The sequence below is a fragment of the Scomber scombrus genome, chromosome 10 (assembly GCF_963691925.1).
Source record: "Scomber scombrus chromosome 10, fScoSco1.1, whole genome shotgun sequence".
NCBI classification, from domain to species: domain Eukaryota; kingdom Metazoa; phylum Chordata; class Actinopteri; order Scombriformes; family Scombridae; genus Scomber; species Scomber scombrus.
The window spans coordinates 12,994,964-13,013,428 of NC_084979.1; the positions used below are offsets into that span (position 1 = coordinate 12,994,964).

The window sequence follows — 18,465 nt, forward strand, 5'->3', positions numbered from 1 at the left end:
ATCTAGCACCCTGAAAGAAACTGCAAATCTTCCCTGCGTGCTACATTTTTTTTGCAGTGTCCTGTCCTTGCCGCGTCTTCGCCTGGTTTACAGTTGTTGCAACACTGAGTGGTCACAGCTCATGGGTATTGGGCCGAACTCACAGCATGTGTGAGCACGCTATCGATTTCCTCCCACCAGGCAATTTCCAGGGCACTTAGCCTAAATATCAGCTCCAATCAAATCGACTAAAACTGAGTGATCTGCTTTGAGCTGGGATCTATGAGTTTGTCTGTGAGTGTGGGGCATTCACCAGCAATAACACAAGAAAAACTCCATGCAACAAACAAGCTTGTTCCATTCAACGTGGTTGCAGGTGATATAAATGTTCTGACCTGTGCTCATTTCCAAAGGCGATTATGACATTTGAAAAGGTCACCTGCACGTCTTCAAAATAGATTTAGTGGAGCAAAAAAGCTGCTTGTGTGACACTCGTGGGGGCTTTGACTAGAGTAATCTTTTGTTGTTGTTTAGAGGTTTTAACGTTCCACGGAGAAAGCAATTTTAAAACGGATGAGGGCGTAATCCCCGACAATACAGGGATTATCTCTTTAAATGACCTTTATCTTGCCATGAGGCATGGAGTGCTTTTCAACTCCACTATCCCAAGTCTGGTTTGATTATGGCTACAATGCCTATTTATAATCACCAGGCTATAGAAAGACTATACATCTGCAAGGAGGCTGTGCATTCAAAGTGTGAGATAAGGGCCTCCAAGGTATTTTAGAGATATGAAAGAAGTCCAGTGACATGTGGGAGGATTTTGAACAACAGAAAGGTTTAGGGAAGGTTGAGGAAGTGAAAGTGAAATAGGCTAATTCTTTTATAAATACAACTGTGTCTGTGTGAGAATATTCTGTAAGTATGTGTATCTTTCTATATTTGAATGTATAGTAAATTTCAAATTTGAATTTGAGTGACAGTTGCGTTTTTGAATTTAAGACAAACAAATATGGTAAGAAGGGGACATTTTTCTTTCTGAACCTCTGAGCTTTTCTTATATTGAGGGGCTCAAAAATAATGGATTGAATCAGAGGGGTAGATGGGCTCTTTTAGGTGGATATAAAGAGGCTGAAGGACGAGTTGATCTACTCCCATCTTCGTTAGTTGGGATTTTTGCCTCAACAAAGGGGCTATATTTTCCCTTCAGAAATTGAAGGGGAGAGGGAGCTCTGCTTTGGTTTGGATAATTGGAGCCATGGGACCTGGTACAGTAATGGGAAAGAGATTGACTACAATGTTGACCGTATTTCATAGCTAAACTTTCTTCCATATAACCATATTTGTTCATTTTTGGTTTGAAGTGAAAATACTCTTTATTGAGTATTGTTTTGTCCTGTTTACTGTGGGAGGATTTTTGTCTTTAATATCTTCAAAGGACTCAACATTCAGTTTGGTTTTTAAGTTTATCTGGTTTGCATTTCTGTAGACCAAATGTTCTCTTACTTCAATATGAAGTACAGTATGTAATTAGCCAGAGTTACACAACAAACTGAATCTCTTTGGCTTTCAAGAATCGCCTTTAGTTTTAAAGTTGTCATTGTAGCTGGAGAGTTCACTGTTGAATCTCAAATTGATTGATTCATCCTGGGATAGCTGGGAGAATAAAGGCACATGATTTTAAATGATTTTAAAAAGTCCCTAACCCTAACCCTTATAAACATAAGTACAGTATGACAAATTTCTTTTGTTTCAATGTATTAATTATAACACTCCAGAGATAAATGCAAGAAAACAACTTACTTCAAAATGTATGTTCTTATATTTGTGTAATTGTCACTTGTTTGATATAAAAAACAATCAAAAGTTTAAGTTTGATAATATGATATAAAAGACAACAGGTATTATCAGCATTTTGATTATAAATAATTCAATTCTCAAATTTTCACGAGTATATAAATACAGATATACAGTAACCAAAAGTAATTTTTGATCTATTTTGTTGAAGAGCACAATCAATGTACATCAGTGAAGATTGTGGTTGACAGGTACAAAAAAACACTTTTTTAATTATTATTATTAATAAAATAATGAAACACTCAAATTATACATTTCATTCTCTTACAGTATGTACAACGTTTTTTCACACGTATTGTATGATGTGTAGGGTGGGTGTATTCTTTCCTTTCCAGCCTTTCGCAGCATTAAAAACTGCAGCACATTTGAGTCATTTTTATTCTTCATATTTGGCCATTCAAGTTATATTCATTGCCAGGGAAGCTGAATTTAAAAAGTATCTTGAAAGGTTTCGAAGTAGACCGTGTCAATTGGAGCTTGGCTTTATGCAGTGACTGGGCTGGGTCCACTGGGCTGGCTAACAGAGCCTCGGTGCTTGGGTCCGGAATATTCTCCGATAAATGAACCGTCCTCGTTGAAATCTCCTCCACCGTCGGCATAGTCGACCAGACTGTTTCTGCTGACACTGTCCCCGACTGCATTCAGGGAATGCAAGCTACTGCCCTTCAGTGGCTTCTCATCACTGTCACTGCCATCAACAACAACAGAGAAGGGTGGGTCAGTGGTGCAGTGCATAAACAAACACATTGTATAGCACATCAGGCAGATGTTCGGAAGCAACACATATTACCCTAGAGACTCTGTTTGACACACAAGCACACACAGAAACACCAGTGTACAGAGCATGTACAATACATAAAGACTATTAAATGCTTGGCTGCTCTAACAGACACACACAGGCTCCCACTCAAAAAGGAAGTTCTTATGGTTTCAATACATCACTACAGGCAGTAGGCAGGGGTGGATGCAGTGGCTTCACACTAGGAAAGGGAGCGCAAGGGAGGTGAGGAGGGCTTGCTACAATCACTTCACTAATTGCTAATTGCCAAGGCTTCAAGACCAAAGGCAATTTCAAATCTCTTTAGAGCCAGTGATGGAAATTGCCAGAGTGCAGCTCATTCCAAACAGTGAGGAAGAAGATGGGTGGGAGGTGTGTGTGTGTGTGTGTGTGTGTGTGTGTGTGTGTGTGTGTGTGTGTGTGTGTGTGTGTGTGTGTGTGTGTGTGTGTGTGTGTGTGTGTGTATAAGTGGGGGGTGGAGGTGAAGGCTGAGATTGAGAAGGGGAGAGAGAAGAGGGGGGGAGAGGTGGGGCATATGCAATCCCAGACAAACAGCCTGTCATTCCTGGTATTCCCGAGGGGCTCACACGCAGGCCAAGGAGATTAGATGCCAATTTAAGGCTGGGCAACTGGCCAACTTGCAGGTGTCTCACTACAAGACGCGGGGTCACCTCAAAACACTGAGGATATTTTTCCTCCCTGTCCTCTTTTCTAATTCCCTAAGCCATCCATGTTTGGTAACACCTCTCTCTCCTTCAGTTTAGTATTCATACCGCAGAGTGTCTGCGTTCCCAGACGACACTCAGGTGGCTGGTATGTGATAGTGCCATTTGCAGCATGCCTTGGTTGACACCTATGGCAAATACAAGCTCGACATTTTGAGCAGCATTTTAGCACTGACGCAGTGGTTCATGCGGTGACAATGTAAAGATGGACAACATGACAGCTCCCCAAAAATTAAGCCAAAACGTCTTAATCACCCCCTGGTGGCTGGCTGCAGTATAGCTCATAAGTCCTGCCCCGTCTATGTTAACAAATAGTACAAGAGCAAAATGTAAAAAATCAAAGTGCACATAAAAAAAATGTCCACAAAGATGCACGCTTTTTTTTTTTATCATACTGAAGTATGTTCATGTGCTAATTTTTCCGATAAGTTTGTTTTCTTTTAGTTATTTGAAAACATAAAAAGGGATGATTAACGGCTGTGATTGACAGATGCACTCATACCTCTTTCAGAAGACGATGATGGAAGACGTTAATGTACACACTTTCATTTTGACTACCAGCTATAGCGGCTAGTTGCTAGCTAATTTTGGCAGGTTTACCTCTCCATGGCAGCTTTTCTCAGTGGCAGGACGCCTGTCAGTGAAATTGAGGGGGTGGGTCCCACAGCCCATCATCCCGGCACCCAACTCTACTGCGCAAACTCTGGTTGCAAATGACATCACACAAGCAAGATGGCAGCTCGAGATATTTTAAGTACTATTTTTGCATAGTGGCAGAAAGTGGAGATGCACTGTCCATCTTTATATACGGTCTATGGTTCAAGCTAAGATTACAAAGTGGGTCTCTTTCACATGGATTTTTAATAACCAATCTTATCTATCCTATTTCATGAGGCGTTTACCATGCAATCCAAATAAGGTCCGTATTTCAGCTCTTATCAAACCCTTTTTCTCTGACGACTCTAGAGCACTGAAGATAAGTGGCTGTTATCTAAGAGCAGAGGAATGCCACAGACGGCGCAGCCCGCCCACAATGACTTTGAATACAGTGATAAATTGGGGCTGAGTGCTTTTGTGGCCTAGCTCATTCAGGAGCTGGTCAGGATCCAGATCAGTCTCAGCTGCTGCCGTGAAAAGGCTTTTCTTCAGCCTCAACAAACAGGTGAGAGATGGAGTGGAGGCACATCACTGGGCAGAAGGTAATTAAATTTGTCTTGCCATTGACCCATGCTGACATGGTTTGGGGGCAGCACAGAAACGTCAGGTGCAAGGAGGACTTTTTTCAGCCTCTTGCACCTGAAGTTGTATTTATTTTACTCTTGAGGTGTCTGTAGGAAAACTTTTTCCACATTTGCTGCCTCCCAAATTGCACATAAAAATATGAGAAGATAAGAGCTGAGATGAGAAAAAAGGAGCAGGGGTAAAACAACAAAAAAGAATAACAAATAAACTAGCTGAGGAAGAAATTGCATCACACTGTTGGCTAACAGCCCACTCCAGCTATGACACCTGCTGCTCTTGCAGTGGACAGTGGGGCGAGGCAGCAGAGGGCTGTCACCAAAGAGAAATTGTCTAAAGCATAATTACCACTTGTCAGCTCCCCAGACACGTGGCATGCCAGTGGGTGGTCTATTGCCTTCAGAGATTCAAAGGGCACAAGAGAGCCCTGAATCTAGCTCTATAGCCAAGAAAACAACATCATAGTGAGGCTTAGGGCACTCTGGGGGGACAGAAGTCAGAACAGCCTCATGAAACCAACCATGAGAGGCATTCTAAACAGAAACTTGCAGCCAAACATCCCCACAAGCTCATAAACACATATTTTTTGCGGCTTCTCCTGCCTGATGACTGCAATAGTAAACTTAGTATCTGGGCTAAAATCAATATCACAATGTCAGTGTGTGTGTGTGTGTGTATATACTGTAAAGTCATAAAAGTGATACATTATTTCCAACATTTTTTACACATGTAAATCAAAAACTATTTTTGTTTTAATTACAGCCATCTCACTATCCGTACAGCAATCACTCATTCATTGATATTGGCTGAAACCCCTATCATCCCAACAAGTATGGTCATTTTGAGATATGGTATGGTAAAAATGTACTTATTACATCTTTAAGCTGTATAATCTATAAACTGGATTGTAGACAATAGATTTTTCTGTCCTGCTGAACAGAATAATAGTCTGGGCAAGAATCACAGGAATGCAATTGGCAGCAACAACGCAATTGTGAGTAATCATGTTCTGAATAATATGATGACGAACAGAATCAAAGCAGACAGATGAGGCCATTTTAGGTGATTTTCTGTTGTATGTGTGCACAAACAAACACGGCATTGTCACACAGTTGCTGCAGTGCTGTCAGGCAAAATAGGATTCAGTCCATTTCCCTAAACCGTCATCGTAGCAGCTAAACAATGCAAACAATGGAAATTCAACAGTCATTATAAAGTACAACAGCTGTCTGCTTCGGGCTTAAAGGTCGAGTTTTTCCACCATTTTGCCATGCTTTTAGTTTATGTCTGTGTCATTGAATGTTAGATATTTCCAGTTACTGTATGTCGAGTATCAATATGTGTGTCTGCAGCAGGAGCTTCCTCTATAGCAATTAAAAGTGTGGCCTGTACTTAATTCCCAAGTAAGCTGAGGCACTAAATTAACTGACAAAAACATTTCATGTTTCGGTAACCTCCAGTCTCCTCAAACAGGTCTTTCTGTGTTGGAAGTGGCTAAGCTGAATAGGTTCAGTAGGCAGCTCATCTAATAGCTTAAATAGTTAATAACATTACAGCTGTTGTCTAAGAAATGTCTTGGAAACTCGAGTGGTCGCACTCGCACCAGTCAGCCAATTTTGGCTCCATCCCCCATTCAAATGTACAGAAAGCCAACATGGAATATTTTGAAGGAAAATTCCGATTTATTTCAATCTGATATATTTCCCATAAATGTGGCATTTGTGACTCGATTTAAAAAGGGAGAACTTATTACTTCAGTGGTGTGCTAATGTTTTGTACAATATTAGACTACCCAACTGTTTTTCTTACTTACAACAACAAGCACTCTGTTCAGTGCCCTTTTTGGTTTGTCTGTTTGTGTGTTTTTGACCCAAGTTGGCCTTGTGACACCACCTCCTTTTTCTCTGTATTGAGTGTTGGACAGTTTTGGACTGAATGCTAATGTGGCCATTCAGTTGAGACTGGGGTTACTGCCATGTCTTTTTCTTATTTGTTTTTGTCAATTGCTTTACTTTTCTTCCTACAGTAATAAACCAACTTTGCTACCATTTAGATATTGATTAATTTATTGTATGTTTGTGTACGTTTTTGGCGAACGGCGAGCACAAACACACAGACATGCACATTCTAGCACACAAAATCACCTAACTATTGCATACAGGGATGAGCTAACACATACTGCTGAGTGCACACAATCTTAATTCCAACTAAAGGGAAACAAAGCTTTAGTTGAGTGTTACCCACTATTCTTAACTAACTGTAACAGTGATTACCTAGCCTGTTAAATGATGAGAACATTGGCTCATAGGCTGATCCTGGTAAAGCTCATGAATGCAAGGTTTGCTTTTGGGATGGGAGAGAAAAAAAATATTACTGTGACACATAACACATGAGTTTCTTATCCAGATCATATTTAACATATGGTTGTTAGATTAATGTTGCAACAACACACAATGCATTTCAACAAGATAAAAAAGTAATATCCTGAGAACACCTTGGCACTGCAGCTTTCCTCTGAAGAACAGGAGTACAACTCACCTGTATTCACAGAAGGTGTCATCATTCATTCCCTGTGACTCCATGTCAGGGTGGAGGTCTTCCTTCTCTTTCACTGCAGGGGGGGCAGAACATGCATTTCAGTAACATTGTGAAAGATCAGCACTTTCATCCATAGATATGATTAAATATTACATGTACTGTTGGGAAGCATAATCATTTATAATGCTTTAAATTCAAACAACTATAAAGCTTTATGTCTGTAACATTTTCCAAAGGGAAATAACTCAGTAACGCCTTTTGTTTTGTTTTAATGAACTTCAGTGATTTTCTGTCAGGCAATGCTTGGAAAGTAGAGCAAAAGCAAAGCTCAATATTTGTGCTTGAATGAAATGAACTTTTACTTTACAACACCTGAGTATATGTAAGAGATAGAATTCAAAAGCTTTTGATAAGAACTAAATATGACTGTGTAAACATGATATCAAGTCTGTACACTGAAAGCCTCTCTCCTGTGTGTTTGCACAAAGTGCAACACATCAGCTCTTTGTGTAAATACGTGTTAAAAACATTCCCAAAAATATGCTATGCTTTTGAGAGAGACAAAAGAGGGGTTTCATGAAAAGAGCTGCCTGGGCAAAGGGGGAGTCCAAAAGAGGTGATGAAAAATTCAGTGCTTCACGTCAAAAGCTACTGCAGGCAAAGAAATAGAGTGGTGGGGAGAAGACGGGAAAGCAGGTTGAGAGGGGTACCACTGTGAGACTGAATTTGGCTCTGATACAAGGCAGCATAAAGGCACAAGGAAAGGGCCCACAAGGTCTGCACAGGTGATGGTTTTGAAGAACAAAGCCACCTGATTCCCACTCATCTGACAAGGTATGTAATCACAGGTACCACGCAGAGAGCAAATTATTTCACATACAGCAAAAACTACACACAATGCCAGTGCATTTGGGAGTTAAATGCATATGTGTCCAACATGCATGCATAATGCATTTCCAAACAGGGTGGGGGGTCAGGGTTGAGGTGCTTTGCACGTTCTTTCAGGAGGTCAACCAAAATCACATCGGAGTAAAATCAAGAACTGGTGATCATTAAAATTTTAGAAAAAAATGTATGTTACCAAATCAGACTGTTATCTTCTACTTGTACATTTCAGGAGTTTAATTTTGGTTCACTTCCTGAAGTGAAACGACATGAGGACCCAACCCTAGTCAAAGACTAACTGACCTTTATCCATGGAGAACATGTCTTGTCGCTGGGGCGGCGGCGTACCTGCATACTTGCCACCTTTGTTTCTCCGCACAAAGCAAGCCATGAGTGCAACAAGGGTGAGGAGTGCCACAGCACACATGGTCCCGATAACCCAGCCCTGGGTCGAAAAGTTTCTCTGCTGACCTGCCATACCTGAGGACAAAAAACCCCCAAAAAGACAGAAAGCTCAAAGATACATTTTACACACACTGGCCTATTTGAGTATAACAATCCCCTCAAGCGCTCCTCATTCAACTTTATCTTTGACTCAAAACAGAAAAACATGATGTATTCAAGTTTGAGAGGATATTCTCATGTCGTATTTGGCTCACATTCCCTTCAGCTACAACACTCTGTCTCCTCTGAAAGAATATGAGATAGGAAGGAAAAAACAAAAGTGCAGAGATGCAAGAAACTCACACATACACCACACTCGATACACAGTTGTCAATGATATGCCGGTATTGTTATGGCAGACTAGAACCTAAATCACTCAGCTATATTGACTGTGACCCCTTTCTCTCTTCTCACCTTTGACCCGTGTCTGGATAACGTCTTCGAAAATGCTAGCATTATCGAGCAGGCTCTTGGACATGAGGCGCACCGTGTACACCGTTCCAGGTTTGAGCCCATCAATAACGTGGAAACTTTGAGAAGTGTTAACAGCCTCTGAAATCCGCCAGTTACCATCACCTACACAGTGAAGCACAAGAAGTGCACAAGCAGCAAGTCTGTATTAGAATTCATACTATTGAAAGCCGTTGCCGAGTTACAGTGTTAAGTTATCGCATTTATTTGTGTTATTTGTGTGTTATTTATTTGAGCTATGTATAATGTTAAATACATCTTAATACATTTTGTAACAATGATGAAGGTGAATGGTGAAGGTACTGTATATGCTAACTTATAATGTATTTTTAGATGTTTACATAAAGCCTTCCCAGTTGCACCTAAACATGATGTCACCTAAAATTTCTACCAATATTTAGCAAGGCGGAGATGGTGAAAGAAGCTTACGGTTATTCATATAAGCCACATAAAGCTGCAAATTCTGCTGCTCCTCTCTGGCAGTCCAGCTGATTTTGGCAAAGGTGTCACTCACATAAGAGCTTATGTTCAACAGGGCTGGAACTGATAAAGAGAGAAGAAATAGGGGGAGGAAAATAGGGAGGAAAGGAAAACACAGACAGCCACAGAGAAAAGGAGAAAGAACGCAGGAAAAGAGGATTAGCAGAGAATAGGATCCCCCCGCAGCTTGAGAACAGTGCAGCTAGCAGAAACCCTTCAAGACGACAGTTCAAAAGGCGATGCTGGGACCCAGACTTAATTGAGTGGAGCTGGATTTTGGCTCATAAAGAGTAGATATAGCGATGGTGGGCGGGAGTGACATCTAGTCTTCACTCTCTCTTAAGCAAAGCTGGCATTTCCTGAAGGCCCCCTGCCTTGAGCGGATATCTGAATAGATTGAAGCGACTCCATGTCTTGAATCTCATTGTTAGTTCAGGTACATCAAGATGAGATCACAAGGATATCATTGGCTGTGCATGTGTGAGTGGGAGCTATATACCTAGAGGAGGATGAGTAGAATTGCCTGGGATAGAGCTGGGAAAGGAGAGAGAGCAGTTGTGGCCTAGAATAAAAGAGAAGCCTCAGATGTTAGATTCCTGTTACCGTACTGTCAGGTCTAATACTCTACTGTGAAAACAAGTAAGCTCTATAAACTACACAATGCAGGATTGTTGGAGCTACTGGGAAAACTGATGGGAGTAACTGTGAAAGTCCACTGCATCTGATTATAAACACACTATAATTATAGCAGGGTCAAGGTTGACACAACAAATCTGAATTGCAAATTCAAACTTCAATGGTTATTTTCTGACATTGTATCCTCACACAAAATGTTTACAGTTTGAATTTTTGGAAAATCTTTCCTGAATTGGTATAAAGGAATTACCCAAAGGAATTATGCTAGTATAACTAACTATAAGCGACAGCTACTCGCCACACCAACACACCTATGACCTTGTCTACTTCTATTTCTATGTTAGCAAGCTGCAGGGGCTGCAGGCGGTGATACATACTGCTCTGAACAGAGGCCACAGCTGTAGTCAGAGACAAATCTTCAGAGGGATAAAAAGAAAATGAAATACAGCAGAATATTACAGATATATGGAAAGCCAGCTTTAAGGTTTATAGACCAGGCACATACACATACACAGACACTTGCATAGGGATATGTGACTGCACACACACTGAGACACACAGATATGTGGGCAATGCATCCTCACAATGCAACCACATGCAGTTGGATGCATCATTTGTTGCTGGTGTTTTTTCACTGAGCACCAAAAATACCATGAACAGTGTCTTCCCAAGTGCATAAAACGTACAAATATTAACTAGGATTTGAATATGTAGTATAATGACGAATGAAGTGTACTTATAGAACTTAACTGTCATGTTGATGACACTAATGTCCCTGGTAGCAAAGCACCAACACAATTGGAAATAGAAAATTAAAATTCTGTGTTCCAGATATTAACTGACCACAATGGTGTTACTCTTGGACCAAACACCTTGTTTTTTCCTCAAAGCATAAGGAGTTAATTTAAGTCAGGAATTATAAAATTAGAGGCGTTTTGTCCTACACAAGAGAGGCAACACTGCAACTCTTGTGCCCAGTATGTGTGTTGGAATGTTATGTTGAACGCATGGCCACCTTTTGGTACACTGAACAGCTGCTCATGTGCTGTGGAGAGGTAGTGATTAGAAAGAGCCCTGTCCAAGAGGTACTAGTTAATTGGCTTTGTGAGTGCATCTCCCGAGCTCACATGCAGGCTGGTTAGGACACCACCACCACTGGCCGAGCACATACCATATCCTAGTTTGTAGCAGCACCTACGGCCTTATTCAGTGGGACATGTCAATGACATATGTACAGCAGCGTCTTGGTCTACCCCACCCTGTTGCAATTATATGGCCACATTCTCCCATGATCCATAATGACTTGTGGGAATGAGGTGTGCAGAGTGTCTGGCGTTTGACCTGTGACCCCTACGTGGTTAGGCCATGGTTTCACCCAGGTCATGTTCATGTTACTGGGCTTTGGTGGGCCCACTACTTCTCCACTTTGAATTTATAAAGTAGCGGGAGGGCCACAACAACTAACGTATAGCCAGTCAGGCTCAGTGATGACATTCATCAGGTGTGTGGTAGAACAAAGGGTACGATATTGTAGTTTAGTCTAATCTAGTTCTATAGACTCAGGCCCAGGCAGCTACCCATGAACCCTGTTGCTCATATGCTGTCCGCTGAAGTTGGTGGTTTCTAGATAAGTGAGGGGCTGCAAGACACTGCTTTATATATGGTGTGAGATACATATAATTGGAAGGTGAATCTTGATTGGCTGGCTATGTACATACAAATTTCATTTGGCAATGACGTGTGTGTGATTGGAGGAAAGTATTGCCCATAGAGTCCAATACAGGGCTCTGCCTGTGTTTATAGAACTAGGGTTACAATAGTGTAACTTGTGTTATGGCTGTCCTATACCTGTCTCTTCAAGGCCTCCCTCCAAATGAGCCCAATTTGTTGTAATTGGTTAGCTGCCAGCTCCAGAGGCCATGTAAACAGACAAGCTTTTACTTCTTTTTCTTGTTCTTTACTCAAAATGTCAACTTCCTCAAGTCCATGTTTGAAGAACAACCTCAGCAACAAACACTATGGAATGGACGGCATATGTTTGTGGGCATGTGTGAACAATCTGATGTCCATTCAATGGGGAAGTCGAGGTCATAACGTAAACAAAGCGTTCAGAAGCCTGGGCTTTTAACTTATAAGTTGATTTTCACACAGGTTCATCTCAAGTTTTGGAACTTTTTTGAACATAGACATCTGACATTATTGAAGTATATAAATTACAGAATATCTCAAAAAGCAAGATATGAGAAAAAAACTGCAACACAATGCAAAATCATATCTTGTTATCTTCAGCATGATCTCTGTAGCTAGTAGCTACACAGTCATTATGTAGCTTTATCATTTAAACATTTTGAGCATTTTTCCTTTAAGACATGACCTAGAACTAGAAAGTGTGTTTAATAAGTTTTAAATGATTGTGTTAACGGTCATACAGTAGATTTAGTTTGGGGGAATGTGTCACTTCCTGCATTCATTTTGTACATTTAATTAGATGTTTAAATTTTTTTTATTATGTTGTTATTGGTCCTTAGTCTTTTATGTGAATAATATAATGCAAGTTTATGATGTAGCTATTACTGTTGTTGTGATAAAGCATGTTCGTAATATGTATGTGTGTGTGTGTGTGTGTGTGTGTGTGTGTGTGTGTGTGTGTGTGTGTGTGTGTGTGTGTGTGTGTGTGTACATTTATACATGTAGCTGCTTATATTAGTAATATATAATATTTTATATTATATTTATGAACTTGTATAAAATATTACTGCTGCTATTCACTGACTGCTGAATCATGGGCTGATCGCAATGAAGATGAAGCCATCCCTTTCTAACTGAACTTTTTCAAACACTGAGTTCAAGCCATTAGCAAACATGTTGGCGATAACAACTTTCAACAATCTCGGGAGGAGCTGGTTATTTTTGTGTGACTTTAGAGGTATATGCTCTTTTGTGCTTTTTGTCTAGTTTGCAACCCGCTTTATCTCTGCTGCTTTGCTATCTCATGAGAGCTGATGGAGGAAAATAGATATTTTTTTCTCTGTCTGCCACACTCTTCTGCTACGGCTGTTAGCTGTTCTCTCAGTTTTTTCTGCTCCTCTTTCTCACAGACGTTTCACCACATCCTTCTATGTTTTCTTTTCTGTCTCACACTTTAGCCACTCTCTTCACATTACAGGGTTTTCAAAACAAAGACACGTGGACACACACATCTACTGATACCTCTATGGCTGTTTTTTGTTCTGCTATGCCATTCTGTAATTTGTCAGGTTTTTAGCCAGACAACCGTTTATACTTACTAAATGGCAATACGCATTAAAAGCTCATTCAGTCACAAAGATGAAATCTAAAAAGAATACTTCAAAGCCATTCATTTTTTTCACTGTCACTCCATCACTCCCTTTTAATGTCTCTAAATTCATGGTGCTGCTGCTCCGTGCTATTGGCATCTATAAATCTACTCCGCTGCTTTGTGACTAACATGCCCTGAGGACAGTGCTCCTAAACAGAACAATTTTATCTCCCAGAGAGCCTTCTACTCAGCCGTATTTACAAACAATGAATCTAATGGCTCTCAGGCTGGGTGTCCACCAACAAAATGGAGAGCCTCTCAGAGGAAATATAAAAGCCAGAGAAGAATGAATAACCTTTTTTAAAACATCAGAGATAGCGAACAGATATGTTCTTACACGTTCATATTTTTTGCCTGCCAAGTATTGGGAGAGAAAGAAGAGTTTTCAGGAACTTTGAACTGTCAGGCTGGCAGTAACACATACATAGGGTCTGTCCCAACACTTACAGTCTGCAATCTTTAATGTAAGTGCACATTCTCACAACCGTTATTTGGCAATTGTGTCCCACATCTGATACATACCAAAACATAGAGCACATAACCCAAACTTGATGCACACTTCTCCTAATACCACTTAAAACTGTATTCTGAGTAGCTGAGTGTATCCCACAATTCACTGTAGTATATTTGCAAAACATCAATCCAGTTGTTAGCAGTTGTGCACTCAAAGGCAGGTTATAGGACTGACAATATTTAACAAAAAAGAATACATTTAAGACATGTTGGAGCAGCATGAATATTATTATAAACATTTGAGCACTAAGTTATGGCAGAACACCCACAGATGGTCATCACCTAATATTAACAATCTGTTCTTATTGATAAGACTGATAAGTATAATATTGCATATCTGAATGCTGTCCAAAGAAACATTAAATATCATATCTATTATCACACAGTTTGAGCACTATATTCCACAAAGTAAAGAATCTTGCACTAAGGACTACACGTCTTTGTAAGCAGTGGTATTGATGTGTAATGACCACACCAGCATCTAAACTAATGGACCTTATATATGCAGGTACATTTACATACTGTTGAATGTGCTGCAGCTAAGCAGCTAATTATTTAGCCTACCAACTAATGTTAGCAGTGCACTTTTCCCCAGTGAATGCATGTTCTTTAAAGTTAGTAGGCTCTACCAACCAGCAATGCAGGTATCATATAATTCATGAAGAATGATTTGATCCTGTCTCAATGGCTATCGCCAGTTTTGACAGAAGAATTTAAAAGGGGACCAAAATATTTGTATTAGCAATAGTATTGACCCTAATGTTACAGAATTCATTAGCCTACTAGAATATATATACAACATTACAGTACAACATTGATGTGGCTACACATTAGCATTGTAATATATACAGTACTAGTCACATCACAAGGATATAACTCTGTTTTCATCATTATTGTGCTTTTTGGTGTATATTTTTGGAAGTAAAAACATCAGAGAAATCACAGTGGCCGCTGTGGTAGGAGGTAGAGGGGTCGTGCACTAATCAGCAGTTTGATCCCCGATCCTCCAGTCCATGTGTCGAAATGTCCTTGGTCAAGATACTGAACCCCAAATTGCTATTGATGGCTGTGCTGTGAGTGTGCGAGAGTGTGTATGAATGATTAGACTCCTCCTGATGAGCAGTTTGGCACCTTGCATGGCAGCCTGCCATCAGCATATGAATGTGTGTGAATGGTTGAATGTGGTTCTAGTGTAAAAGCTCTTTGAGTGATTGGAAGACTAAAAAGGTGTTTTATACATTCAGTCCATTTATCATTTACAGTCTAGAATAGCATAACAGAAGCTACAGCAGAGGTTTTGTTCTCTGAAATGATTAGCTCATTAAAGTACTCAGTGAGGCTGGCTCAGTGGCTGAGAAAGTTGACAACTTGAATAACTATCTGATGGACACCCAAGGTCATTTAAAGGTTGTGTGACACTACATTATTACTGTTTATCAAATCTATTTCAGTGCTAAAGAGATCATTTAGGGAGAAAAAATGGAAATGGAGAAAAGCAGAACTGGAGGTCCATGTTTAATTTATGAAGAGCCCATAACTAATTATCATAAGACTGTATGCACTGCAAGACAAGCCCATTTCTCTAGGATATTCAGAGAAAACTATGGATTTTCTAGTGCATTGTTGTCTATAGTTGATCAGCTCTTAATACCTGTCCTGACCTCTGACATTTACTGTATACTATACATACTTGTGATTATTTCAGCCTCACTTAGGTTTGTAAGTGTAATCCTCCATATGCTGTCTTTATAAATTATAAGCCCATGTCTTTGAATCAAAACTACACTTTAGATCATAGATCGCATATCAGTGGAATTACCAAAATCAGGTTTACATGTAGGTCAATATCTCAAACTATGTGAGAAGTATAGCCAGGGTACAAACATTCCTCAGCATGAGAGATGCCACAAAGCTACTTCATGCTTTCATCTTAAGAGATTTCACTTGTCTTCTTTAAATGTGTATTTAGTAGATAAAAAGTACTCACAATTCTGCTGCTAGACTTTAAAACTATAAAGAGGAAGCCTTAAAATTCCAGTTTTATATGAACTAAACTGTCTCCCTGTATCCTTTAGAAACTTTTCAAATGAAGTCATTTAACTTTTTATTATAAAGCACTAAAGTGCTCGACCGGCCTAAACTGCAGACTCCCTGTTGCTTTATGTGCCTTCATGTTCACTTGCATTCCCTGCTGCAGGTTTGTTAGATGCTCACAATCACTGTCATATGAACACTGGAGATGCTCATTTTTATATGCAAACTGTCGAATTGCATTCTCAAATATATTAGGGATGCAATCTCACTGAGGATTTCTAAGCAGCTGCTTAAAATATAATGTACCTCATGAACCAATATTTTAAGTTGCAATGTGTTCCTTCCACTACTTGGTATCTTATCTTATTTTATTTCAAGAAAACAATTTTTTTTTTTACTAGAGACAATTCAGAGTGCATTGTTACATAAACTGAGAACTCCAGCAAAAAGGTAAAAAAGAAGAATCCGAATAACCAAAAGTGTATTTTCATCCATCTATGCTTAACATGCATTTCTTTCAAAATGTTTAAATCCAATTACCCACATTTGGAACACTGTATTAACATAACAAATTTCCCAAGCCTAGAAAACCCTGATAACATCATCAGCGGGTTATTTTCTCAAATTTAACAAAGCTCATGCAACTATTTTCACTGGCTGATCAGTACTTCCTGTAACTATCAATGAATACATTGATCATGTATGTAGTATGTTAAGCTTTTACAACACTGGAGGGGCACTTATTACTTATTATTATAAATTATGCATACTGCACTGTTTATTCCTAGTCAATTTTGTGTATAGTTGATGTATATTTTTCACTGTATATATTTTAACCGCTATGCACCATAACAACACCAAGTCAAATGGTGATTCTGTTTAACCACACTACTATCCCGAGGTATGCTGATTTCATCTACTCACGTGGTTGACTGATGGTGCTGCTCTCCTGGGTCTGCGGAGGTCCACAGCCTACTTGAGTGCAGGCACTGAGGTGGAAGCGGTAGAGGCTGACCTCCTCTAAACCCTGAAGCTGGCACTGGGTGGTGTCAGCCCCAGTGATGTTCATCTCATGGGAATCAATCACCTCCAGTGAGGTCTCATTAACTATACAGGAAGGAGAAAGATGTCATGTCAGTTTATGTGGCTTGAGTGGGCCTAGAACAGATAAACGCCGAAAAGTCATCAATGTTGGATGTTGTATGTTAATGACACAATTATAATGAGGGTCAATAGTAGAGGGAGGAGGAAGATGAAGAGATGTCATGCTAGATCATGTGGAAAGTGAATGCAGCAGATACATGTCGTGACAGGTGAGCTGAGGAGGAATACATTATGAAGAAAGGCGAGGGAAGATGAAAGGAGAGGATTGAGAGCTCAAGAGAAGAAGGGGTAAAGAGTGTAAACAAGTGGCAATGTATAAAAAGAGGAGGGGGAGGAGAGAAGGAAAAAGAAAAATCAATGGGGGAGAAATGGAAAAGAAATGATGGAGGGAAATCTGAAAAAACAGGAGTATAAAAAAGAAGATAAAAAAAATCACAGGTGCAGCTGGAAAATGAAGAAGGAAGACAAAGGGGAAAAAGAAAAAAAATTAAACATAAAGTGGAAGCGGTAGAAGGAAATCAGAAGACTAGCAATCACAAGCAGCATAACGTATCACCAAACATGCATTATAGATCAAAGTACAGTATGTGTGCAGACTGTAGAAAGCAACACATTTCTCCTGCAACCGCCCTCGTTGATGTCATTACTGTGCCAATGTTGAAATGCAGGTGAGAGCTGCTGAATGCATGCCCAGCCTGTTGTGCCGCTATGGAAAATTGATGTTTGTTTGTAGCACAAAACGCTGGATATTTAATGTGCTTCTGAACACCTTCAGATTATTCATTGACTAATTATACACAGCACTTTCATTACTCAACTAGATTTGGAGGCTGTGCATGTAGTACACCATGTAATATTTTAGTCATGGAATTAACAGAAAGCTAAATTTTAAATACACTTCAGTTACATGGTGAATCAATTCAAACATAAAGCCTCCAACACCCACAGGCTGCATTGTGTGGGAATATCTGTGTAAAGTCTGACATCTGATATGGGAAAAAGCAGAAAGGAGAGGGGGACAGAGTGTATTGAAGAGCTGGCCAGACTCTGTGGGTGCTGATGGAGGCGGCAAAGGGCTCTCTCTGCCTTCACAATTCACACAAAAGACTTCAGAAATGTCAACCAACAAGAGTGTAGGCTTTAAAAAAAAAGAAAAAAAGAAAGCCCCTCACTCACTTGTTCACCCTAACATAGAGGTGGGGTTTTTTGCCAGAAGAAAGGCTTGTGAGTGATAAATACCAAAGAAATTGTGGAAAAGGCACAAACAACATTGGTTTGAATGATCATTTTGGAAAAGACCCTGCAGCCCAGGAGGATATGCGATAAGAAACATAGAGGAAACCATAATCTAAAGCAGTTTGCACAATTGGGCTGTTGCTGACCATTGTGTAGCGTTCAGAATTAAACACTGCCACCTAGTGTCTGATATGACAATACAAGAA

General features: G+C 39.9%; 1 protein-coding gene across 1 annotated transcript in view; it reads right to left on the bottom strand.

Moving 5' to 3' along the window:
* Positions 1-2,174: 2,174 nt before the first annotated feature.
* Positions 2,175-18,465, bottom strand: part of LOC133988081 (neural cell adhesion molecule L1-like protein) — a 34,163-nt gene continuing 17,872 nt past the window's right edge. Inside the window, exons 21-26 of the mRNA XM_062427621.1 lie at positions 16,844-17,026; positions 9,346-9,459; positions 8,860-9,021; positions 8,350-8,481; positions 7,117-7,189; positions 2,175-2,524 (exon numbers count right to left, since the gene is read on the bottom strand). Coding sequence (XP_062283605.1) covers positions 2,320-2,524; positions 7,117-7,189; positions 8,350-8,481; positions 8,860-9,021; positions 9,346-9,459; positions 16,844-17,026 — 869 coding nt within the window. The 3' untranslated portion in view covers positions 2,175-2,319. The remainder of the gene's footprint in view (positions 2,525-7,116; positions 7,190-8,349; positions 8,482-8,859; positions 9,022-9,345; positions 9,460-16,843; positions 17,027-18,465) is intronic.